Below are 27,928 nucleotides of genomic sequence, written 5' to 3' on the forward strand. Positions count from 1 at the left end.
TCACTGGATTTATAAACAGATCGACTCTTGCAAGTAAAGCTATCCATGTTCATCCTGTTCACTTTCATACCCTATGTTTGAAGAAATTCACATAGGAATAAATAAGTCTGGTGATGGGAAGAAACATTACTCTACTTACATCCAGGAGGTAACTTATCCTTCATGTGTATTTTTCTTACATTAGAGTATCACAAGGGAGACACAATGATATGTAGAGGATAACCGGATCATAAAAAAAAAAAGAAGGTTGGAAGAGACACCTAGAAGTCATCTAGATTTTATAGCAAGTTTTACACCAAGGTTATTGGTATGAGGAAAACCCACTTAGTGTTAAAAATACTTAAGAAGTGAATGGACTTAAAGAAAAAAATGCTTTTGAAAACCAAGATATTTCAGAACCAGGTTTTTTTTATGTCTACACTTCCTCAACAGCTGAGGCCATCACTAACAAATTTGAATAAAAGAACAGGGGAAAATGCAGCTTTTAAACTTTTCTGTTCTGGATTTTAATGGATGTAATGAACAAGGAGGTCTGAGGTGCTGGCAAGTGTTAAGCCTTTCAGTTCACCTCTATATGAAGATGCATTAAAAAATGCCACTTCATTTGCATTCTGCAAAATCAGCACCTTGCTGCTGCAAAATTTGTCCTGTTCTGCATTCAGGTTATGCACAAAAGGAGGGGTGGAGGTGGATGCATATTCAGAGGGTGCGTGAATTGCATAACAATGCATATCGTTGGCTCAAATAAAACCATCTTACTAATTATATGCAATAAAGAACCACAAAAAGTTGTATAAAAATGTTTAAGGGCGTCTGGTGTTTATATGCAACCTCATACTTACACCTCCTGACAGTTTTTTCCAAAAGTTGAGCTGCCTGCTGAGGCTGCTGAACAGAACAGGAAAGAAAAGAAGGATACATCATTGTATAAAAGGAAAACTCCTGACAGCTCTTACAAGCCTATTTGCTTCTACTTCCACTTACTCCAGATTAGTACCTCATTCTATTTATTCTTTTCCTTTTTTTTTTCCCCATACGTATTAAGTCAACACAGGCCCTGCTAATCCTGGCCTTGCTCAAATATACTTCAAAAACATGTAAGCAAATAGCATCTGCTTCAGTGTGTTAAGCCATAAAGTTTATTAGCTATCAATAACACTGCTTTGATGATCACTAAACTTGAAGATGTAGAATTTGCAGAGAAGCAAAGGTAATTTTGCACTCCACTGTATTTGTATGCCACCTCTCTTAGTTGTGAATTTTACAATTTCCAGAATTTTATGAAGGCAGTAATCACTGCACTGAACAGAGGAGAATTTTTCAACTGAGGTAATGTAATGTGACATGTACTTTAAACATCAAAAGAAAAAAGGAAGATGCAAGTTAATTATCCTAATGAGGGGGCAAATTATCTTCTGGCTTGACTACATTGGCTTTGATACAACTAAGGCCCAGAACATAATCTTGCCATGTAAAATACATGGTGGAAACCAAAGGAAAGGGGAAAAAAAGCCCTGGGAACAACAACAAAAAACCCCAGCCAACTGGATTAGGTGTGTCTGTCCAGATACATTTCCTATCTCTGTGGTGGCCCAAAGTGGACATTTGGAAAAAAAAGTAAGCATTCTCAACTTCCTATTTAAATTGTTGCAAAGAATACTCTTACATCAGAAAGAAATGTTACCACAAGTGGCTTAATTTACCTGGAACAACCCATAACACAACAGATTTTTGATTTCTGTCTAAAAACTTCTAAGAAATACATATTTTGCAAACCTGATATCTTTAAATGATAGCTGAGGAGGAAAGGAACCAGCAGGAAAAGTCTCTCAACCACTATCTTGATTTGTGATGTAATATGCTCAACTGTAGCACTTGTTCAAGTGAATATATGATGCTGGTTTGTAAGTATGACTACTAGCTTGTTTGCTCTGCCATTAGAAATTTAAGAGATAGAATAATTTAAGAAAAAAAACCCCAAGCATGTATATTTCCTTCCTTAAATAAATAAAAAAACCCCACAAGTAAAACATCTAACACAACCTCCATCAAATGATTTGGGAAATGACTCCAGAAACATGTTTTTCAACTCATTGATTTCAGCTGAACTAAGAGTATAAGTGCCATATTTTCTTAGAAAATTGTAAAGTGTGTTTATCTGTTACTGTCACACTTTAATGAACTACTCTGTGCTTCAGGAAAAAAACCCCACAACACAACACAAGGGAGAGCCTGATGTTTACATCAGCAGAAATGTCTTTTTCATTGAAAGGGTGCAATTATTATTATGTAACACAAATAACAAAATCCTCAATTTTTCTACCTTATCAGTTTCATAAAATCATGTTCCCTAAGGATGTAATTGATTAGTTGCACATGTTCTTTCAGTGACATCTGAAATACTTAATTGTCGGTTATCTTTTCTCCTTCAGTAAGTAAAATATAGTCACAAAATTGCAAAGGGACTTGTTCTGCCTTAACCTTAGCTAGATGCCATCATGCAGTGGAAAACAGTGCTAAAATATCACAGGATAATGCTCTCCAACAAGGGAGACATATAAACAGCATAATGATTTCCCACGAGTTTCCTTTTTAGAAAATTGTCACTAAAGCCAGGGTAAATGGTGACATATCTTCACAGAGGACACTGTGAAATCGAACACTGGCATTCTAGTTAGGCCCAAACCTACTCATCAGCCAATTATAACAGTAACTGAACATCTTGCTGAAAACCTGAACAAGACCACTTCCCTAACCTTCAGAGATCATGCCACAGGAATGCATCGTTTCACATCGTTTTATTGTTGTTGTTGTTTTTAATGAAAAAAGATTTTAAAATCAATTTCTTACAGTCATCTATCATACTTTCTTAAGGTTGCTGGAACAGCTGTTGGAAAGAGAGAAATGAGACTGGGGAGCTGAGTTACAGGGTCCTTACAGACTTTTCCATTCAATCGGGGTTTAGTTTGAAATGCAGTACTGTTAGGGTGAAGAAGTTCATGACAGTTTTTCCTCTCTTCACAGGGAAAGATGCTTCACAATACCTAATTCAGTGGTGCAGCTAAAATGGGGGAGAAGAAAATCAATACATTCCAGCTACAGTAAGTAGGCTGGAGTGTCAGTCTCCACTGGGACCAGAATCCACATCTTTTAGAACATTTTAGAGTCTATATTCTTCTATTAACCTGCTTTTCCTGAACTGCTTTACACAATCCCATGAAATGATATAAAGGTTATCAAAAGAACACATTAACTAAAAACCAAGTAGACAAAGGAACCAGACTTCTAACAGTAAGCTTTCCTTTTTTTTTTTTTTAAAGTAATAGCAGATAAAGTAATATTTTATATTATCCATTGTGAAGAACTATGAAGAAACTAATTCCCGTCTTCAATAAGGGTGTTATTATAGGTTATCAACTAGAATTACTTCTAAATAAGTTGTTGCCTAAGCTGTCATAGCAGAGACTTCCCACTTTTCATTACTACCAAAAATATTCCCATTTGTTAGAACAGAAGGAGGCTATCAAACATGCCTGAAATTCTGTATAAAGACACAAGAAGCATGCAAACACACATACCACAACACAGAAGTGATGCTCCATATGAAGCACCACCTAGCTAACAACACTCCCTTGCTCATATCAAAAGGAAGTCAACAGAAAGAGTGCCATCCACACAGTGGAGCTTGAAAGGGAATAAATATTGACTTTAGGTATTATAAGCCAAAATACGCCCAATAAAGATCCAGAAGTTCTGTCTAAACTAACTGAAAGTTAATGTAAAATCAGAAAAAGAAAAGAAAAGAAAAGAAAAGAAAAGAAAAGAAAAGAAAAGAAAAGAAAAGAAAAGAAAAGAAAAGAAAAGAAAAGAAAAGAAAAGAAAAGAGAAAAGAAAAGAAAAGAAAAGAAAAGAAAAGAAAAGAAAAGAAAAGAAAAGAAAAGAAAAGAAAAGAAAAGAAAAGAGAAAAGAAAAAGACAGAGGGGAATTGCACCTCTGAACCTTAAGACTGAAGAATAGTAAAAAAATTCCTGCACCAACTTTCAGATCAATTTGTTGTGACCTTAAAACTTACCTGATAACTCACGAGTGACAAATCTATCACAGCATTCTCAAGCTACACGATCATCACTGGAAATGTATATGCAGATATTCATGACAGTGTCTATAACTTGTTAACATTTTTACTTAAGCCCTACCTAACCTTACGGCAAAGCAGTTTACTCATTTTGATCAAAAATATCACACAGGTCTTAAGGCAGAGAGCACTTCAGTTAGAAAGCTTGTTAAAAACACATTTACAATTCCAGCTAAATGCGGAGTGGACTGACTTGAGGCTAAATGCACAAAAATAAGCCACTTGATGTGAAAAATAAAATATTGAATTTCTTTTGGAAATCTGGGAACATAAATTAGTGGGAGCAAACAGTGAATCCCTCTTCAACAAAACAAGAGACTAGCCTTGAAAGACTAGAAACAAAGTGTAACTATTGTTCCTTTAAAAAATAAAAATGAAAGGAAGCAGTCAATATAATTTCCTGAGACACTGCTCAAAGGATTGGAGGTTAAGACAAAGACGGATGAGAAATGAAGAAACCAACAAAGCAAAAGGAAAAGAAGCAGAAGGGCAGGGCAAGTTAATGATGATATAAGAAGTTAGTAGGAACAAGAAAGGCTTTTAAAAATAAGTAACAGGAAAAACTAACATAAAGAGTAACTAGAGCCATTAATGGCAAAGACAGACACAAAAGCAGATGCTGATTTCAAAATGTCTGAATTGAAGTGTCTTTTATAAGTCAATGGACCAGTAAGACAATGGACAATTAACAAGTAATTAAGACCATGTCAATAATGCTAGTGATAACAAACAGGTGCAGGAATACCTTAGACAATAATATAGATATCAATCAGTCGATCCAGAAAACACACATTCTACAGTGGTACAGAAATTAGGTAGTTAGGCTTGGAAAAGTCTTCTCAAGAGTACAGGGGAAGAAGGTTTGTAAAAAAGCAACCACATTTATAATCACAACACAACAGTAACCTGCAATACTGTTTTCTGAAAGCTTAAAGGAACTAAATGCGAATATGTTGTAGTGAAAAAAAACACCCATCATTCAGGGGAAGCAAGATGCCTCACTCACCATGCTCTCTGCCAGTCCCTCCTTCAGGGAAAGCTCCAATGGGCAGTGTCATGAGCACCAGCATGCTAACCTGAGACAAGCAGCGTCTGAGTTCCTCTTACACCACCCCTCAGACCAACATGGCCACTGGAAAATGCCAGAATTTCCTCATAAAACACTGTAAATACAAAACAGCCACGAGAACTGCACACAGTGCAATTCCCATATTTGGGAAGTTTCTGTTGTCCACTATCAGAGCTTTATGAGACACCAATTGTCCATAAATTACTGTTTGAGAAACATTAAGGAAAGGGACCTCTAAGACAACAACAACAGAAATGCAATTGCAAACTACAACACCTGGAAAGTAATTGATAGGTTTTTGTTTTCTCTCACAGTCAGATGCTGCCCTCCTTCTATGCTGATCCATGTGATCCTTGTGCACTGGGAGGAAGATTGCATGGGAAAAAGAAACAAAACCCTGCAACAGAATGTGATCACATAATCAAATATGGTCATAAATACATCATCTACTTTATGGTGGATAAGCTGGTAGTGGAAATGTGAGTTCCAGATTTTCCAAATTTGCATGCCCTAACCTTCTTTAAACATCAGGGTTTAGTGTATGTTCCTGTCTTCCTAGTATGCAATAACCCTTTCTTGGAACTGTAAAATCCTTTAGGTGGGAAAAGGCCTTTAAGATCATTGAGTCCAACTCTTAACCCAGTACTGCCAAGGCCACCACTAAATCAAGTGCCTAAGTGCCACATCTAAATGTCTTTTAAATACCTCTAGCGATGGTGACTCAACCGTTTCCCTGGACAGCCTGTTTCAATGCTTGAGAACCCGTTCCTTGAGGGAATTTTTCCTCTTACATAATCTAAACCCACCCTGGAACAACAAAAGGCCAAATCATCTCATTTTGTTACTTGTTACCTAGGAAAAGAGGCTGGTCTCTACCTGATTACAAGCCTCCTTTTGAGTAGTAGTAGAGAGTGATAAAGCCCCCCCTGAGCCTCCTTTTTTCCAGGCTAAACAACCCCAGCTCCCTCAGTCTCCCCTCACATAATTTGTGCTCCAGATCCTTTACCAGCTCTGTTGCCCTTCCCTGGACATGCTCCAGCACCTCAATGTCTTGTACTGAGGGGCCCAGAACTGGACACAGGATATGAGGTGTGGCCTCACCAGTGGCAAGTACAAAGGAACAATCACTGCCCTGGTCCTGCTGGACATGCTATTTTTGATACCAGCCAGGAAGCAAGTCTTGGCCACCAGGGCACATGCTGGCTCATGTTCAGCCAGCTGTCAACCAGCACTCCCAGGTCGTTTCCCACCTGGCAAATTTCCAGCCACTCTGCCCCCAGCCTGTACCTCCACATGATTTTTTTGTGACTCAGATGTAGGATCCAGCACTTTGCCTTGTTAAACCTCACATAATCAGCCTTGACCCATCAATCCAACCTGTCCAGATCCCTCTGCAGAGCCTTCCTACCCTACAGCAGATCAACACTCCCATCCAACTTGGTGTCACGTACAAACTGACAGAGGGTGGACCTTGATCCCCACATTCAGATCATGGACAAAAATAGTAAACAGAGCTCTCTCTGATACTGACCCCTAGAGAACACCACTGGTGATCAGACACCAACTAGATTTAATTCCATCACCTCTGCTCTCTGGGCCCAGCCACCCAGCAAAGAGTACATCCATTCAAGCCAGGAGCATTAGGTCACAAAATACATAGAAGTGTATTTGTTTGTTGCAGTAACAAGTCAGCAGGATCACACAGTATCCCTTCAAAACCCTAAGAGAACTGAACTGATGGATTTTCTGAATTAACAACTCTGTACACCATACTGTTTATGGCTGCGTTACAACCAGAGAACGAAAAAATTTATAATAATGATGATGATGATAATAATAACACCAACAATAAAGTACCATGAGAGAACTGGCATGCCTGTACCAGGGAAGTTAGTAACAATTACAAGAAGGAACAGAACTATTGGGCATAAATATAAACATATCTTAATAGGGCTACTGAATTAGAAATTGCCAAAAAAGAGACTCTGTTCAAAAACTTCCTGCAACCCCTTAAACAATCAACAAGTACAGATAAAGGTGGCCCAGTTGATAGAGCCTACTTTCATTTCCAAAAGGCTTTTGACACTCCCTCCTCCTCCACCAAAGACTTTAAGGTAAACTCAGCAGTCATGATCCTTGTGAAGAAAACTAAGTTGTTACAATTCCTGAAAGAGAGGATAGGAGAACACATCTCCAAGTGATGCATATTGGAAAAAAAAAATATAAAAAACCAATGGTGGACTTTAGAATGACCATTAGTAATTGGAGGACTGAGATGCTGGGGGCTACAATAGCATTTTCACTTTTTTTTAGCTTCATAGGATATCTCCCACAGCTCTAATTCATGTTGCTGATTTTGCTGAGAAAAAGGAGAGAGTCAGATGGTTGATAAGGTGTGAGGAAGTTAACTATGAAAAGAAGTCTTCCTCTCCACAAGGATGACAATTTCATGGAAAAGTCATATAAAAATTTAGAAATCATCTGAGGATGCTTTTCTCATCTGCATTGTTTCCACAAGTTACTGTAACAGAATGCTATTCAACTCCACAATAACTTCTTATTTTGTCTCTCTGATATTTTCTTGTCAGATGTTTTGGGTCAGAGTAAACTCTTGAGAAATGACTCGACATTCCCTCTGAAACTAATTAGACTAAGCAGCAGGTATGCACTCCAAAGTCCAAAGAAAAGAATGCAGAAAGGACAGGGAATTCACTGCATCTGGGGTTAATGAACTCAATTGTGTAATTTCTGAAGAGGTAAAGTAGGGGTAACAGAGCTGGCAAAATATATTTAGATTAATACAGTGGCGATTTTTTGGGGCTTTGTTTTTTAGTTTTGAGTGTTCACAGCCCTTTCAGCACAAAATCTGATGTTGAATAAGGACTCTAAGATATTTTGTAATGTTGGAAGAGTAATTGTGAGAAAACTGTTAAGCTTTATTTTAAAACTCTGAAGCTTACTCAAATTTTAATCAGCTTTATTTATTAGCAAAAGAAAGGTAAAAATCTGTGTATAGGACTGTTTTGGTTTTTTCCCCCAAACTGTTAACATACTAGCAATTTACTCTGATACCCTAATCTGTACTTAATGAGGTGGTTGCTTACACAATGGCAAAGAAGCACAAAGTAAGTTTTGACCACTAACAAATACAGAAATGACAGAGACAGAGGGGCTGTAGAAAACTATAGTCAGTCCTAACAGGAACAGGATAGATACCACAGGAATAGAACATGGATGTATTTGTTTAAATCTGTTTAAAGCAAAGGGCTTTCTCGTAGCAACACTCTAACAGAAAAAAACCATATTTTAAAACATATGCTTTTCCATGTTTCATTATCTTACTCCTGTTTGTAAACATTCTTATGTTTAAAACATTTTTCTAGCCCCACAGGAGAGCAAGACCAAATCAACTTGGAACAATGTGGTAAATGTTGTGCTGACAGCATTAGCCATTGATTAAAAAGCATCTGTTTTCTGAAAAAATCACCACAGCTTGTTTGCTTTGAAATACACTCAGAAGAAATCTCTAATCTGGATGAAAACCAACAGGTTAAAGTCAAAGATTCAGGCAATCTCTTCTGTCCTGCTTATGCCACAGAAGCAGCATAACAAATGGTCGAGATGTAGGGACACATAACAACATGGATATTAAAAAAGCTTAGACAGCATTTCATAAATTACACAAGCAAGTTAAAATCAATGTCAGAAGCAGAAATTTGAATAGATGAAGTAGGACATTTTTTAACAGATGCTAATATGCACGTTTAAATTAAATTCTTGATAAATAAATAGCTACTAACTATGCTGTGACAATGTTTTGCCAGGGGTCATATCTCATTTACTATTTTCATTAAAAGGAACACCATATAAAGAACACGGAGGACAGCAGGGCAGTCATAATGCAGTACCCTATTTTATTTTCCCAGATAACATAAGAGCAGGAAGATGTTCAAGACTGTTAAAAAATAACAGTAAGCATTTCTGGCAGAAAGAGTCAGTGCAGAACAGTCAGGTGGGCAAGAAAGGCTTTAATATGTGTTGTCAAAACACTTAACGGGTCCAGTTTTGTCATCAAGAGTCTGAATTTGTTAATTCTCATACTACCCCACTTGTGGATCTTGACAGATAGGTTATTTCTGTGTCCAAACAGCCTGACTGAGGACTGCACACCGCTCCTCAGTAACCCCCACCATACTACCCTTCCAGAAATAAGACTTTGAATTATCTAAAATGTTTTGTCTTAGAACAAACATGCCTATACTCTATTTGCTGAAACCCTCTTCTATCACATATCTATCTGCATTTCATTCAAATCTGCCAAACATCTTGTTCATGCCAAAATTCTGCATTAAACACCCTTTCACATAAACTTTAAGAGAAAGTTGTGTTTGCTCTGTGTGTGTGTATGTGTCCCATTACAGGAGAGATACAGAAGTGCATTATTAAATTCTGTATTCTTCAGTGAAATTAAGTGTTTGCAGAATCAAGCCAACATATTGCAGAATGATTTTGTCTTGCTAATGAATCAGAAGTAGGAAAAAAACCATGTAGAATTAAGAAAACATAGCAGCTAGGACTTGTGGTATAGAGTTTGTGGTGCTAAATTCTGGCTGTTTTTTACAATTCTAAATACTTGCTTGCTCCAGACTCAATTTGCATCAATAGCTACCAGAAGTGCTAGAACTGAACAAAGTAATTTCCCTTCTCTGCAAACACAAAAACCCTCCTATCTGTTTGCACAGAGTTGCAAGGTTTTCCAGGTTTTTTTCTTGCAAGAAAATGTAACCCCCAAACAGTCCCCCTCCAAACCCCCCATCCTTCCTTTTTCACTCCTGCCACCCTGGCAAAAATCTCACCTCTCTTTCAGAGAAATGAGCATGCCTTGTTACATGCTGCTCTGTAACTATAGGAGCAAATCAATAGCAGCTGAATGCCATCTGCTTCGGGCAGCAGAACAGCACCAAAAGTGTGAGCAATGCATCTTCCCTTATTGAAAGGTTATTTTATGCAAGTAAACAATTCATCGTCTTCTTGCACGCTTGATGCTCATTTACCACTTTTGATCAATAAAATATGCAAAACAACAAAAAAATTGAATCCTAAGAGTAGTTCTGATGCCAGTGTGATAGGTAATCAATAACAGGTCTCTGTTCAGTAAGGCAGGCAGTAGGGTAACTCCTTTATTGTATGAACCCAGGAGAAAGTGTGGAAATGTGTCTCGTTACCTATAAAATGCAATAACGGAGTGAGAAACACAACTTCTATCCTGTAAATTTTTTAAAAAAAGCGCAAAACAGGAAGCACTATTTTAATTGTATTTTCCCCCTAACTATGCAAAGGGTACTAATGCCAACTTGCTTGATCATTCGTTGCAAAAAATCTGCTGTTATGCTGTTAATAGAGCTATTCTATTATTAACATAGATATTTGGTTAAATTATATTCATTATAAGACAAACTTTGGACAACAACCCCAACCTGTTTCCTTTTGATGCTGCTCTATCTTATTAAGCCTCAGTTTTCAATGTATTTATGTTTCAGGTGAACTCAGTTTTTCTGTTAAAAACAAACTGCTATGGGAATTTCTTTTGCACCATGTTTCTTTTAGTCAGACCACAAACTGCCTTATTACATTAAGCCTCCTGACAATTGATTCAAGTAGAATACTTCTTTCCCAACAAAGAAAACTACACCATTTTAAGAGATACTGCAGAACAAAACCTCCAATTTAAACAGTTTCCTAAAATAACACAAAATACTTGAAATAATAGTTGCTACTCACAAAAGCTCTCTACTCTACTGAGCCAAGAATCCTTATTAAAAAAAACCCCTTACTCTCCTTTGAACAGCAATTTTGCAGATTGTATCACAAACCCATAAATTAAGCTGCACACCGTATGTTCTGATCTGCACTTAATACTGCATTTTCTTCAATCTTCTTTCCTGATGGTTTCTAGAAACAAAATTATTTGCGTATGTGGCCTTTACATACTTTTGGTTATTTGAATTGAAAAAAAGCTTGGTATTCCTCTGTAGAAGTATATCTTATACACAGCTTCCATTTTAGAGAACTAATCAGTACAAGACTTAAAAAACAACAAAAAAACCCAACTCCCCCCCCCCAGTTTTTCTTTATATTTGCAATGCAAAGACACTTTCCAATGTACTGGCCATGGACTTTGAGAAAAGATTTATTAAAATGAAACCAAGCAATAAGGAATAAAACCCAATTTCACTATAAGATTAGAACCAAACACTAACTTACAGTCAATCAGCAGCACTTCTACACAGGAAAGGAAAAAAATCTCTTGTTCATGGTTCAGTTCTCATAATACTTGCAAAAAAAAAAAAAGACAACTCGAAGAGCATATCTATAAATCAACTAGTACAGAATTTTTAATGTACTTATTGGTAATTAAAAAACTCCATATTTGTATATATGGAAAAAGTCCTTCTGACCAACCAATGAAACTTAATGAATGTAAGATAGGTTTAGGTTTGGGATTTATTTAAATCTGTGAATTAGAGGCAGATTTGTAAGCAACAGTTTAATAAAATTTTTCCTTTATAACCCTGAAAGACCCCAAGCATTTGTGGTTCTAACAGGGAGCTGCCCCTGCTACATAACATAGCTTGGATCATGCTCCTTCTGCGTCCCTTCTTCAAAAATGCTTATGAGTTTATATGAACTCCAATACACAGTTTGAACATATTTATAGAAGCCAAAACAATTTTGATCAAATTAATAATACAGAACATAGTAGTGAAAGTGCAGTAGCTTGGAGTCAATGACCCAACTAGCAGCAAGGGTATAATTTAAAGTCAGAAATTTCCAGTGCATGCACCGTTAGCCACAGTGAACCTGTTACTGCTCTAAAGGGAATTGTTTGCCTCTTATTAGATTTTCTACAGCACAGCCATAAGTGATAAATGTACTGCTGTACTCACTGTCAAGTTAATCAATGCTGCCAAAGTTTTGTTGACCTAACAGTAATCCATAAAGTGAGCGGCATTTTCTCTATCCCTATGACATCTCAGTCCTCAGTGGGGATACAAATCTTACAACAGCTTCTTAAAAAAAAAAAAAAAAAAAGAAAAAACAAAGCAAAGCAGGGGAAAAAATGATATTTTCAAAATTCTGTCTTTAAATTAGCTGACTGTGAGAATGCCTTGCTTCCCTGACAAATTGCTTAAAAATGAAGCCCATGCAGTGGATTCAGTTTGATGGCTAAAATACTAGCAAATGGATAACTTCACAGAGGATAAAGTCTTGCCTACAAAAAAGAAGGTAAAATACAGCTTCAGGAGTCTTTCAAGGAAACAGTTGTGATCAGGATTTACATGTAACTATAGATTAGTGTAGTGGTTCAAACAAAACACAGTGTAGCAATTCTGAAGACAGTAATGTGAAAACAATAATAAAAAATCACCACCAATAAAACCTGTCTAACGCTGTGTCTAGCTGTGATTCACAGTCCATGAGAGGCATCACCACTGGAAAGAAGAAAAAGTCAGGAAACAATCCCTGCTAAAACAAGCTGCTCTATAAACAAACTGCTGCCATGCTCTCACAAGCAATTATAGACATATGAAATATGAATTGCCATTGATTTTTCTTCTAGAGGTCACTCTGCTCCATGTTTTACGAAGTCTAGGCATTTATTTGGGTGGCAAACTGACAAGTTTTTACAGAATTAACGGAGCAATGTAATCCTTGCTCAATTGCAGGTACTTCATTATGACTCTGTTCCTTGACACTTGTCCCTCCCAAAACTCACTAGCAAGGGAGTCCTTGATAAAGGTGAGGAACGATGCAATTACTTCTGAGGAGAGACCATCCTAACCTGGTCAGTGAATGCTTATTTACCTTTTCCGTGCTGATGGCAGACAAGCAGCATCAGCTGGACGGCTGCATTTGTCACAGCCATAGCAATTCTGCAGACAGTGTTCTGATCTGGCTAAAACCTCTCCACATTACCGCTGTTGAAAGAGTGGTGACTTCTCCAGGATGGAGAAATGAGATTGTAATTTAGCTTGCTAATGGAAACTAAATAGCTATCTGTATTTCTTTGAAAAAATTATCATAAGATTAAAATAACTGCAAGAATGCCAAGATGCTCTCTATAAATCTCATATTTTTGAAGTTATATTCACACTTGGCAATTGCTTGATGTTCCTCACTCAGCAACCAGAGAACTACTTAATTATGGTCAGTAAACTCCACAAATGAGGTTGAAATTGAGAATCATAGATTCATGACACATATATACTGGCATTTTTAGACAGCAATCTTCTTTACTTCCATTATTCATTTTGGCACAAATATTTGGCCTCTGGGTTCCCCATGCAAGAAGAATTTGGAAAAAAGGCTGTGTTGCACCCCTTGGTGCAATGGTTACTCTGTCTCTGAAGGCTCTGGTTTACTCTATCAGAAAGCCTTGGCAACTGAAGTTAAGGTTAAATTGTTATTTAAGTCACATTTCTCGGTCCTTCAATGAGAAGACAGAATAGTACTACACTACTGTGGTACAGAGAGCTTAATCAGACTCTAGACCCTATGATGAGCAAATAAAAGTGAGTAAGCCATTAGTACAAGTATGTCTGGAGTATGGGTGCCCCAAATTCAAGACATATGAGGATATAATGTAAAGGTTCAGAAAGGATTTACAATAGAACTGAAATCTACAAAAAAACTTTCATTCTCTGTTGACTGGCCAATGAGACGACTGTCAACACATGACCATCAGAAGACAACACTATGACTGATATGAAGATTGAATAAACCAGTCAAAGGGACAAAATTTAAATTTTAGGGTAAAAAACAAAACAAGAAAAAGTTGGAAGATGCGTAGTTGAAAGAATCTGAAACTGAAAGAATATGCTATATATAGAGAGAGTATAATATGGTAGTTAAAACCAGTAAATATACTACAGGGTAAGTAATCTACATGACTCCATCCACACATTAACAAACCCAGCTTCTCCACATGTCCTGTCTCATGCTGGACTTCTCTCTGATTTCTCGGTCAACATCGCCACTTTGTAAAACTGGGCAAAAATAACTGACTAAACTAGAGAAATTTCAATTCTTTTTGCCTTTTTTTTTTTTTTTTTCTGCACTAAATTTTGTTTCAGATGTTAAGCCTGGCTGCTGGACCTTTTCACCAAAGTGCTGTCTCTACTTGCACATTAATAATACTGTTCCTGAGTATCTGCATTGGACCACAGTTATCAAGAACCTCCTACATCATTAGAGGGCAAATTCATCACAAAACCCACTAAGCTTTATTTCCAATACTATAAAAAGACACCAATATATTATGGCAACTTACTCTTGCAGTCCATGTCCTCATGATTCCCACATTTAAAGCTGAATAACTAATTCAGGTCACATAATTAAACTTGCCTGAATTAGAATAATTTTTTTAAAAAATCCACCTGTGAAGCAGGTAAGCACTATTGCATGGCATATAAATACAGTATCATTACAAAAACACAAACTGATTTTTAATCCTGAAGTTATACAACTACTGCTGTTCAAAACTATTAGCATATATCACTGCACGATCTTGACTGAACTTAAATCCTGGTGGCTGCAAGATGCAGACTCTGAATCCCGTGCATGGTCTTTGCTCCTCTGTAATCTCCTCTGGCTTTATGAGTGCTTTTGAAATGTTACATGAGGAACCTTCTCCACTGAACCAGGTGTGAGAGCTAGATCCCACTCTGGAAAGCTCACTTGGAGATCTGGATGCCTTCACATCTTGATTTCTTAGGGATATTCAGAATATTCTTCAGAAGCCAGCATTACAGGGAAGTTGCTTGGAAAACCAGTTATTCAGAATACAACTGTGATCTCCCAGTGGCTTGCCAGTAAGGATACAAAGAAAAATACTGTAAATGGCCTGTGTTGAAAGTGTCTGCTAAAGCATGTCTGTTATCATCAGTTCACGATCTGATATGACATCATACTATCACAGATATGAATGCTGAATTTCTCTAATGATGATGATATTCTGGAAACAAAAAATATGAAACTCAAAAAATGGAGGATGAACTTCCCCAGTCAGATACACATAACTGGAATGACATTTTCTCAGAAGGTTTTATTGGGAAAGTTATCACTGACCTTTTCATTTTCCTAGAATAGACATACCCAGTGGGTTGCAACAGCATAAGAAATAAGATTTTTATCCAACCATTTTAAAACTGTAATTCTACAAAAGCAGACTCCAGCCGCAGTGCTGCCATAAAGGCCAGAGATGTGCTGCACAAACTGACGTTCTAAGAGAGAAGTTTTAAAAGTGGTGGCAGCTAGTTTATTTGTGCTGTCAGTTTACGTGAATGCACAAAGAGCAGCAATACAACTTACCTAGTAGCCAAGGTAGCTCTGTAAAAACTGACTCGAAAATTAGTCTGCTTAGTGTGTAACAGAATATGCATATCCCCTCCTGCCTTCTTCTTGATGGAGCACATTACTCCAAAGCAGAATATATAAACCACATATCAACAGCAGAACCACCATATAATATTTTTTGGAACATATTAATACTCAAAGCCTATAAGTTTATTTCAATATCTAAGGGGACAGAGGGGCATTCTCCTCACGGTGATGCACGCACTGTCAAAAGGCAAATGCTGGCACTTAAAGAGAGAATTCAGGTGTTTTTTCTGTTTTGTCATTATGAGAAATATATGGAGGACCCACATGCAGAACGATGTTTACACGACATGGAGCAATGCAATTTGGCATGCACAGACAGCTGGAAGAAAGGAACACCCATCAAACAGGTCTAGATACATGACTAGCACATCCACCTTAAAGAGGAACCAAAATCCAGTGCACCAGGGCTAACTCTCTACCAAACACAGCGGTTACTGATTATTAACATAAGCACACCACACTGAGAGATTACGATGTTTAAAGACTCAAATGTTGTACTATATGCAGGGCTTTCTTATGCTTTAGATGCAATTAAAGTAAATCTTTGATTGGCTCTGAATTGTAGGATCTGTGATATTTCCCATGTCTTTAATTTTCGTATCCCAGACAAAATTTTCCTTTGTGTTTAGTGACTACTCTCAACTCTATTTTGTTGCATCAGTGCTTCTTACTGCTTTACGTAAAATTTGCATTCATTGATAATGTTGGTTCACTCTGACTGTTACACTGAGCTTTGAACTAATTGCTCTCAATTAATCTGTTCCACTCTTTGATAGCTTATTTATCAGATTGGGAAAGATGGATTTAATGGTGCTTGCTGGAAACAAGTTCTTTAATTGGAAATACCTGAGTGCTTAGCTCACTTTGTGCTCTAGCAATTAAGGACAATTTGGAAAAGCGTTTTTCCCCCTACTATTGTCTTCTTGATTAGATATCCAAAGAAGCAGACAAAACAAATGACAACACCACCTAGCAATATTGGTTCAAATAAAAGCCCTGCAGCTAAATTACTTACTATGAGAAATGTGAACCATCCCCATCAATTCCAATGCTGTGTTACATTCATTTTGCTGTATCTTTGCCTCCCAAGTAGGTAAATGGCAAAATTTCTTTCAAAATGCATAGCTCTATGCTTGCCTCTATACAATTATCCCTTTCCACAAATAAGCCAAATCAACAGAAGAAATTATTTTTCTTGATTAAGCTCCCACATTTCTCTTGGGATGAAACAAAACAAACAATTAATCTTTCCTTATTTGTTCTCAGAAGAACCTGCATCCCTTAAATGTACGATACCAGGGTACCTGTGGCAGGCAGTCGGCAGCAATTAGGCTTGTGCTGAAAACGAATGGACTAGAGTCAGAATGCCTAATCTGCTGAGAGTTTCTACAGGAGGGCAAGGTTAGACCAGGAAAATTCCCTTGTTGTGGAAATACTGTTAAAAATTACCACCTGACTTCAGCATAATTAACAAGGTTTGGGAATTTATATGAACTGAGTAATTGAAAAGAATTAGCAAGAGATATATACATTAATCTTCACCAGTTACAACATGCCTAATGAAATTAAAGGTTCTACTTCTACTTCATGCTTTGTTTTGGCAAACTTTTTTCATCTACAGAAGAAGTATATTAGACAAAGACAGTGATAATTACAAGAATTAAAAAGAAGAAACTGCACTACAAACCTCAATTTTACATCAATATTCTTGAAGATTTTCTTATGTATAATTCACAGTATTTACCATAAGCAACTCTATGAGTTTATTTTGATGTCCATGTTTTTAAAGTCAACAGGAAAAATCCGTGTCAGTTATAAATTTAGCCATTATTTGGTAATGTGTATTTGTTTGTAAATGTACCTTCACAAAAATTCAAGTCTGTCTCAGTCAAGAAATTCTACTAAGACTGGTTTTAGTGTAAAACAAGCTTTTTTACATTTAACTAAATCCACATTATATTCAGATTACAGACACAATAAGCAGGTGAAAAGAAAAATAAAGACAATTAATGGTGACGTGTGGAGATAGACAACGTTAGAGAAGATAACAAGCATTTATTATTCTCCTAGGCTACCCATGAGCACAGGACCTTCTCCCCTTAGTTCACTCTGAAATCCTTCAACATATCTTTCAGAAAGGAGTCATGCAAGATTGCATAAATGCCAAGAAAAGGCAGCGCACACACATACACACGGGAATTATGTCTAATGCAGGAGAGTCCAATTTACTGGAGTACCAAAGCTCACTGAGCACCCTTCCATAACCTGAGGAAGACTAGTTACTAGTCATCTCCTCCTCTGCTCACCTGTCCCAGCTACTGACAGAAGCTCTTCTTCCTTAAGCAGCCCTTCTCACAAAAAACTTCTCTGTTCCTATGCTATTTCCTTTCAACATCTCTAAAGCAGAAGGTCAAGAATTACTTATTTCAGTATCTTTCTGGTAAACCCTTGTGATCAGTTCCACAGTTGTTTTTTTTTTTTTTTTCTTCTTTTCATGCTAAATGATACAATGTTAGACAAAGTTATTATGGTACACTACAATCAAGCTTTAATTCAGCTTCTCTATGTATAAGGATTGATTTAGTGTTGCTTACATATGTAGCATGATCCTATACTATTCTTTCCCCCAGAATGAGTTCTTCATCCAAAGCACAGAATGGATGGTTCAGCATATATTATATTTTGTTTTCATCCTCTGGCTTCTGAGTATGGCCTGTGCCTTATGTGCAGATTCAAATCCTGCTGCAAAAACTGAATTCTTCACTTCTTTAGGAACTTTTTTTCCCCCGGCCCTCATGTGCAATTTATAAATGTGTAAAGAATATTTATGGTTGATCTTTACTTGCACCAAGAGGATATGCAGAATAATACTACCAGATTGTATAAAGTCACTCATTTGGCAAACCTAGGTCTAAACTATGTGCTAATTTAGTGCTGTACACTACTGAATAACATTAACAAAACATAGTGTATTACACCACACATGCAACAATAAAACAGTCTTTCACTAGAAAGTAAGTTTTTCCCTTCACTGGCAATTCATTAAGTAACTTTAAAGATTAATTTTGAATAAAAAGCCCATAAGATTTAACTTGCCTTAAAAGTCCAATTTAAAAAAGCAATAGCCATTTGCACACCAAAATATAAGAATTACCTTATGATAACATAAAATAGGAACTGAAAATGCACTTGAAATACCACGGATTGATTAAAAAGGTGGGGAAAACTTGAGTCTTTCTACCGTACTTCAGGTGGTGATAATAAGACTGCAGGAATTACAGCTCCCTCCTTCTTTCTTCACTATAATGGACAAAAATTTTTTGACTCCCCTCTGCCTTCCCCAGAGAAGTTCAAACAAATCTATTAAATATCAAGGAAAAAGAAAATTTAATACCTGCATATCAAATGAGGAGCTGCATTTAGGATAAGGAAGGTAATCACTTTTTCCTTCATAATGGCTAAACGAAATAAGTATCTCATACTTTGTATGGCTCTAGAAGGAATCATGGCTATTAGAACAGTTGGTCATCAGCAAACAACAACAGCGTGCCAGCACTTGGGTTTTAATATCCTCAGCTCTGCTTTAACAGGCTGTGACTTCCTAGACAGATAATTTCTTTCTCCCTCCTAAAATATATTACAGTTATTCTGAGCATATGCAGGTCACGAAAGAGACCATTTTTCACTCTACAGAAGTGCACAATTAGTACAGTTTGATGTTCATCTTAACTTGGGCAAAAGTATGTCATACAATATCATTATGACACACTCTTAATGAAAAGAGAACAAGCATTTAGATATGGCTTCTAAACCTCTCATGACTTCCAATGTAAATTCTGCGTTTAACTGAGTAAAATTTATTTTGATCAGCTCTAACATGTAAGACCAAAATGAGAGAGAACATGCAGTGCAGTTCTATATAGCAAAACCAAACAAATTATTGAAGATGAAGGAAAAAAATTATGAATCATAAATCAAAACACAGCAACACTTGAAAAGTAAAAAAAATTAACTCTTAAAACATAAACCAGGTAATTTTCTAAGCATGCATGAAAAGTGCTTTGAATACTTATTCAGGAAACATCTCTGCAGACAAACAATCTTTATAAATGTCTCTCCTTTAAATTATCTACAAGTTTATTTTCTGTTCTTGTTTTCTTTTGCTTTTTGCTTCCTCTTAAGAAATATGCAATCCTGCATGTGTCAGGCACAGTTGTTTAAAATCTACAGACATCTAAAACCAGCTATGTATCTGTACCACCAAAGAAATACGTATGCACAACAGAATCTTAAAAAAGCTGGTAGCAGCAATGATGGATTTAAGTTATTAACCGATCAAAAAAAGATGGATGGTGGTCTGCTTTTCTTAATCTACATCATCATCTAGATCTATTTAAAGATATGTGGTACACTAACAAACTTAGTTAAGGTTTCGATAAAATCAGTAGAATAATCTGCCCTGTTACATTGAGACTGTATCGATCAATAAAATCACTTGTACTAGGAAAGTACTGTTAAGTACTGACAATCCCAGCCATTAATATTATTTAACACTCTGCTCACAATCTTTAATGAGGACAAAGAACATTTTGTCTTTTTATACTTATCATACCATTGCTTTTAGAACTCCTTACAGGTATGGTTCAACCCTGATTACTGCAGATGAAATGGAATTAGAGAAGGAAGACACTGAATAATTTTGGATAATAGAGAGAATTTTCAATGTGATTAATAGATGTGGGTGATTCAACAGACTTCCCAGTTAAACATCAGTTAAATCTTATTTCACTGAATCCAACTTTTACTTGCAACTTTCTAATGCTAGACTCTTTCTTCCCATTGTATTCACTTGCACCTAAAATAAAACTGGTTTTCCCAAAGAGCAATCAGGAAGATAAGCATCTGTTCTGGAATTGATGGGATTTATTTTTTTTCTTCTGCATATAAGCCAATTTGGTCTTAGTTAGAAATAGATCCCAACAACGAATGTGCACATAGGACAAAGGAAAAGACTGCCTCTGTAGAAACCTTTGTGGTGCCTAATGAATGACAAAAGGAAGTCAAAGTGCTTTCTATCCAGTCCCTGCTCTGAGATGTGGGGAATGGTCAAACAGAAGCCTAGTGGGAAAAAGCCCACAGGTCAGGCATGCACAGAAAAAGGTGGAGAAGAACAAAAATAGGCCCACATTTTGCACAAAAGTTTTATAGCTTAAAATTTCAACCTCTGAATTCAGCTTTTAAGTATATAACCAATTACCTCCCATGAGTAAAGCATTTACTCTGAAAAGGTATTAGCCTTTACAAGGGGCTTTGCACAGTGGTATCTGACCTGCATATCTCTTCATTATATATATATATGTGTGTGTGTGTGTTCAGCCACATCTTCTCAGCCTTACGACTTACTCCTTTTGCCTTGACTGAAACAGAATACTGATACTGTTCATGATACATATAGGGTTTAGGTTCTTGAAAACACATTTATGCTTAAACAAATATAATAACAACCTGAAACACAAATATGTGTCTAACTATTTTAACTAATTATTTTAAGGATTATATAAGAAAGGTCATAATGGTTCAGATCAAAGATCCATTTAGCACTGTATCCTATATCCCAAAATGGCTACAAGTGGATACCAAGGAAGAGTATAAATGAATAAGACTAACATATGGACATTTTTCTTCAAAACACTAGCAGCCTTGAAGGTTATTTCCAGATAGAGGACCTTCTATGCTTGATACAAACTCCTCCAAAATTTTGAACCAACTAAAAAATTTTGCATTCACAACACCCTTTGGCAAAGATACACAGGCATATAGGAATAACAAAATGCTTGATAGAGAATGCATTTCTGAGAGTATAAAGGAAGAACAATTGTAATGAATATGAACACTGACAGAATGGATAAATGTGATGAATGCGAACTGCACAGAAATAGAATTTAAAAAGCTGAATGATCATTGAACAGTTTTAAGATCATTTTGCCATTGCATTTCCAGAATTAAATACTAACCAACTTGATTTATTTTTATTGGGAAAAAGCAAACAAATGTTTCACGAAAGTGCACATATCACACACAAAGATCTCAATACTTCTAAACAGCTCCAACAGCACCAGTTCAAAAACTGTCACCTCTACAGACATTACACTTTTTTTCCTTCTTTTATACTAAAAATGGCACATCAAGAACTGTTCCACTTAGAATGTACTTAACAGATTGTTTCTGATCCTAGAGAGCTATATCAGCTTCGAACAAGCCACAAATTAAGATTTCCCTGTCCTTATATGAAGCCCTAGTTTTTGTTCTGCTAGCAGAGCTCAGGATAACTTTTATGTACTACCGTGGGACATTTTTTCCTCCACTTCACAAAGAGAAGAGAATACAGTGAAAAACCATGTACATCGCCAAGGATTTCTTTTCCTCACATTCTGATCCTACTCCAGACAAGAAAGCTCTGGAGCAGGATTTCAGCTACAGTTGCAGAACAGGCCATTGAAAGGCAAAGCTCTAGCAAACATACTATGTGGAGGGTGGAGTACTTGTAGACCGGCATCAAGAGCCATCTCCAGCCTTCTTGACAATGGACGAGGTTATAAATGGCTGAGTTCACGTTCCTTCTTGTCACCCACAAGGTGACAGAAAACTCTTTTTCTTCACAATTAGATAAAAAACCCTGAGAAACCAAATTAACTCAGTTCCCAGAATGATAGCGAAAAGGGGCAATGAATGACACTCAAAGAAAGCACAAGATTCTTATCCCCAGATGCAATACAAAATACTGTACTAGCTCCAAAATGCTCTGCAAGAGAGTTTCCAAATCAACAAACAGATCCTTTCAGTATTTTTTTAACTGAACTCAAACCTTTCATGAAGAAACATCACAAAATTAGATCAACAGTACAAAGGCTTTGATCATACCTATTGTCCAGCCAGAAAAGACTATTTATTTATTTATTTGTTTACTGAGGTAATTAAAGAAAATCATCATGGCCCATGAAGAAATGACACTCTGGGCCATATTTTCTGTATGATAGTTTTTCTTCTGCAGTCATTAACTACAGAAATAGCACATTTGCCCTCATTCTTTTCCAGTTGCTGTTGAACTGTTCTCTGAAAAAAATTAAAAAATGCAGTATAATAATGGGTGCTTTTCTTCTTTATATTTATATTTTATATTTATATTTCTGATGAACTCACTCGTAAAGGAACTACACGCTAGTCATTACTCCATTCACTGTTTTCCTAACTCCACCCAGCTGGAAACTAAGAAAGCTAAGAAATATAGGATCGGATTCTAATTTCTTAGGAGCAAAATTGTAACAGATATGGTTTTAACTATGTTTTTCAGGAAGGATTGGTAGTTAAAATATTGTTAAAGAGAATTGCATTTTGAAGAATACTGAAGTATAAGTCAAAGTGCTACTCAGATTTCCAGATTCTTTCCTTAAATGGAAAACAAAACTCTAGTCCAGTTTCATAAACGCCATAATTCATTTTTAAGATCTGGATTCCTGAAACTGCTGGAATGCTTAAGTTCATCAAGTCTTCAAGTCTCACAGCCAAGCAGCACTTTAACCGATCTTATCTCCAGGAATCAGGACTGTTCTCTTTGTAAAAAGTTTAAGGATAAATAAAAGGCAAGTATGTTTTCTTGACCTCGGCCAAGAGAGAAATATTAGCTCTACATATTAACTCTGGTTAGAGGCATATGTACATATAGACCCTACATACGTACAGAGCACTTCAGAAGGTCTACAAGACTCTGTTTTATATTAGAGCCTTGCCAGTCACAAGAAGAATTTCTCCAGGTCACCCAGACCACATGAAATGAGTTACTGTACTGAAGCTCATCAAAAATGGGCCTCCTTCAATATCCCTCTTTGTAAGCAAATCATTTCAACGAGGACTAGCAGCAGCCACACAGTCTCATGCTGAGATGTGGGTGCAACTTCACAGTGAATCTGCTAACGATGCCTGTTACCTTGTTGGACTGATGATATCAGCAAATGATGTGATTTCTTCTGCCCAAGGGGGCTAGAAAATATCTATTCCATTGAACTTTAAAAGGCAGACCCGTCAAAGGGCAAGTCCCTGGGGCAGACAGACTGGATGGCAATAACATCCAGCATCAGCTTACCAGGACAAGAATATGACCTAACTTCAAATCAGTAGAGAGCAGGTGGCTAGATCAAATTCTTCCCCATTACCAATTCACTGGAAATAAGCTCTGTAAAGACTGCTCTTCCAAGAGTACATCATATAAAATCTATTTGTAACAAATACTGATCCAATTGACAATGCAGCTGCAGCTGCTTTGATAACCAATTGGATAAGGTCCCTCTAGTGCCACCCTTAGGAATTCCAACAATATCTTCAATATCCAAAACAAAATTACCTGTTCACTTGGTCCATCCACAAGATGACTCACTCAATTCGTACCCAATAATAATTGTGGAAGAGGCAGCTTTTCAAGTGATTTATATCTCCTTTAAATACACTTCCAAACCAAATTATATTTCTCTAAACAGTCAGTCCAAGATTATACAGTGGATGAAAAAATCCAAGCAACCATTGACCATCCAGAAGCTACAATGCTGATTATCACTCTGCCCCATCATCTCCCACACTTACCTTCACCTTCTGGTACTTTCAAGCAAATGTAATTTTCCATGCTTACTACTACCAGGAGTCACAGATTTTCAAAGCAGGTCCATTTGGCAGCCCTTCTCAAATTATAGGTTCCCTATAAAACGAGCTACTTAAAATCAGTACCTTCTACCTTTCCTCAACACAAAGCTCTTCAGGAAATGCATCAAAAGAATGTGTTTCTAACCATAAACAAATATTATCTAAATTCTAATCTTGTTACAATCTAGAACTACTATAAGAGAAATTTTTATCAGCAATAGCATAATCCAATCATTCATTTTACAAATTTTAAATCAAAACCACCTGTATTCTCATCTCTGCTGTATGGTAAGCTACAAGCTCAGATGTACAAGTAAGCAACTACAAAGTTACCTAGCTGATGGCCACCACAAGGTAACTAGAGCTGATTAAGTGCTCTTCCACTGTCATTAACAGGCATTTGGAGAATAGGGGACTGAGGGGAGACCTCATTGCAGTCTTCAGTAGCTTTGTGAGGGGAAGGAAAAGGGCATCTCTTCACTCTTGTGACTAGTGAGAAGACTCGAGAAAATGGCATGAAGCTGAGTCAGGACAGGTTTAGGCTGGATATCAGAAAAAGTTTTTCACCCAAAGGATGATTGGGTATTGGAACAGGCTCCCCAGAGAAGTGATCCCAGCACCAAGCCTGACAGAGTTCTAGAAACATTTGGACAATGCTTTAAGGCACATGGTGTGACCCTTGGGGATTTCCCATGCTAGGCTAAGAGCTGGACTCAATGACTCTTGTGGGTCCCTTCCAACTCAGGATATTCTATGATTCTATGATTTTCTTATTTAGCAAAGACTAAATCAGCTCAGCTTAAGTCCTGTGTGCTGTAGTTCACAGGATCACGCACAGACACATTTACCATGCTCAGGAGAGGAGCAATAGCTTATTCTTTCATACTAATTTGCTTGAATGTTTGGGGCCTTACTCTGTCATTTACTTATCTTTGCATCTGTTTCCTCATTAATAAATTAAACATAATCCTTCTTTCCTCTTGTCAGTCAGTTGATTGTTCTCAGTATTCACAAGGGCTCTGTATATATTATCATACACGCAGCTGAAATACTACACATATTAGTGCTTCTAGTCAATTGTTTCACAGTATTAAAAACAAAAGTTGTAAATTCCAGTCAAACTTGTAAAATATGGAAGTCACAAAAGAGTACAGATAAATCATTCTTTCACAATTCCATGAAAATTGGATTACTATAAAAAAATCCCCACACAATCTTTAAAGAACATAAGTAAAATACGCAATCTGAAGAATATTAGTTGGCAGTGGATACTGATAAATGTAAGAAAATGACTCTTTGTAACTTATAATTTAATAATATTTGCTTTTTTTCATAATTTTGCTACTCTTCAGAAAGATATAATGAAATGTTTCTGAGCTCCTGCCTATCCACCACAAGAAACAAACAAGGTGTGCTGAAAGGATTTAAAAGGGCGGTTTCATCATGAAAAGGTCACAAAGAAGTAACAAGGTCCTGCCAACTGCAGCACCTTCTGGCTTAGGCAGGGGAATTTCTTGCTTTCTTTATTGCTTGACAGAGACTGATTCTACTATTCTCATTTCACATAATAATTTTTGTCTGCACTTAACTATAGAAGACTACTTAATTAAAAATATATTAAGAACTCAACACGATTAGACCATGTCAGGTACAGGTCTGTAACTGACAGCTATGTGCATAGCATTTTACCTGTACAGGTTTTCAGGGTGCAAAGTGCAACAGTAAGAAATAAAAACATATCGCATAAAACAAATTCTTTGAATGTAACATTTGTGTAATTGTTCGATCTTTGCATGAGGTTCTGGTTGGTTTTATAAAAACAGTTAATGACTGCCATGGCTTCATAAGAGTTTACCAGCTGCACAAATGGCTGGCTACTACTACCACCACTAACTAGTGACAGCAGTAGCCAAGCTGCTCCTACAGAATAACTCTCTATAGTACTACCTGGAAGTATGTTTGCAATATTTTACATACGTGGTGTTAAACTAAAAACTGACCATGTCTTCTGAAATTGTAGCATGTTCCTACACTGTGTCTTGGAAAATGCTTGACAGTATTAAAAAAAGTCTGGTAACTGAAGTACCTTAAAATGAACTTTTCATTGTCTAAAACAAGGCTCTAATTATTTTAAAAGTTAAAATTTCATTGATGATTAGTTCTGCTTTCTGTTAGTAGACACAGAAATGACTCTTATAAAAATATTAATGACTTTTCCTTGTTTTAATTAGCATGCATGTTAGTATGGATATAACTTAGATGCTTGTCATGTTTTAAACATGGGGTATGTCCAGCAGTCCCTTTCAACCTAAAGCACTGCATGTTCCTGTGACAGCCAGTGGTGATAGAAGAGAGGATGAGTTAATTAAATGCACAAGACGGCACAAGAACAAGAGTTGACTAACTCTTCCAGTAGGGGGGGATGTTCTTTTACAGTTTATCAGCAATTAAAAAATTATAACCAAATTACATCTGTATCTTTTTAACAAAATCAACTGCATAAACTGGTACATGTGCCTTGGTAGCAATTATCTCCAAAAGAAAGTTGCATGAAAATCATTAAAAAAAAAATAAAAAAATCACTGCAAATGGTTGATATGAGTAAAAATACAATATTGTTGCTCGTCTTCCTCCCCAGATAATTACGTTTCGACCCAGATAATTCCTTCATTTGGCTTTGTCACCAGAAAAACAGCTGTGAATCTACACCACAGGGCATTTTTTAAAGCAATCATGGTGACAACAGAAATTCTGCTTATTAAAATGCATGGGATTTACTACTGAGATATTTAGATATCTATACGACTGAGTCATTCCTCAAGACTCCTTTTATGGTCTTTATTAAAATCAGAACTCATCTAGGTAGAGTCTAAGACTTAAAATGTAAATTTCCAAACCAACTGAGTTTAACATGGGATGAGAGGTGCCCATTTCAACTAGATGAACAATTCACATACGGGCATGTACAGTAGAGGGATATGAATTTGATGAGGTGATTCTTCCCAAGTCTGTCTACACAGAGGTGGGTTAAAGCCTCCTTGTACCTCCTTGTACCTAAAGGTACCTTGTACCATTCTTCTGCAACACTTGATCAGTACAGTCAGGACGACTTTGAAAAGAATAACATTATTTTCCCCATTTTAGGTAGAGGAAGTACTAGCAGGTTCACCAAAGTCAGTCAGCAGCTTCCACAAGAATCACAAAAAAATCACAAAACAGTCTGGATTTCTAGCTGCTAGCCTCGCTAAGTGAACAGAAATCTTTACTGCTGGCTAAGTATCCAGGTCACTCTCCACCTCTAAAGCTGCCCATCAGTAAAGCACCACACTTCATACCTTCTAATGCTTTGGACACTAGCACTCTGCAAACAGATGCCACTTTTACTTTAATAGGGCTGTGAGGAGACTCACCTGCAAGTACAACTCCAAACCTTGTCGTCGCTGCTCCAGGACCTTGGGGACCCAGTTTCTCACATGCTTTGAAGGTATCTCTGGAGTTCTTATGAACTTCTTGAGCTACAAACAAAAAGAAACAAAGATAGAAACAAATTATAATACTGCTCCTTCGAAGTAACCATGTTTATGTTAGAG

At 36.8% G+C, this 27,928-nt stretch overlaps 1 protein-coding gene across 1 annotated transcript in view; it reads right to left on the reverse strand.

The window, feature by feature from the left end:
- The window catches only part of SNX24 (sorting nexin 24), an 83,525-nt gene that overhangs the window by 8,135 nt on the left and 47,462 nt on the right, over window positions 1-27,928 (reverse strand). Inside the window, exon 3 of the mRNA XM_050330218.1 lies at window positions 27,749-27,853. Within this exon, the coding sequence (XP_050186175.1) occupies window positions 27,749-27,853 (105 nt within the window). The remainder of the gene's footprint in view (window positions 1-27,748; window positions 27,854-27,928) is intronic.

The sequence above is a fragment of the Myiozetetes cayanensis genome, unplaced genomic scaffold (genome assembly GCF_022539395.1).
Source record: "Myiozetetes cayanensis isolate MyiCay16 unplaced genomic scaffold, myiCay2020 scf4, whole genome shotgun sequence".
NCBI lineage: Eukaryota > Metazoa > Chordata > Aves > Passeriformes > Tyrannidae > Myiozetetes > Myiozetetes cayanensis.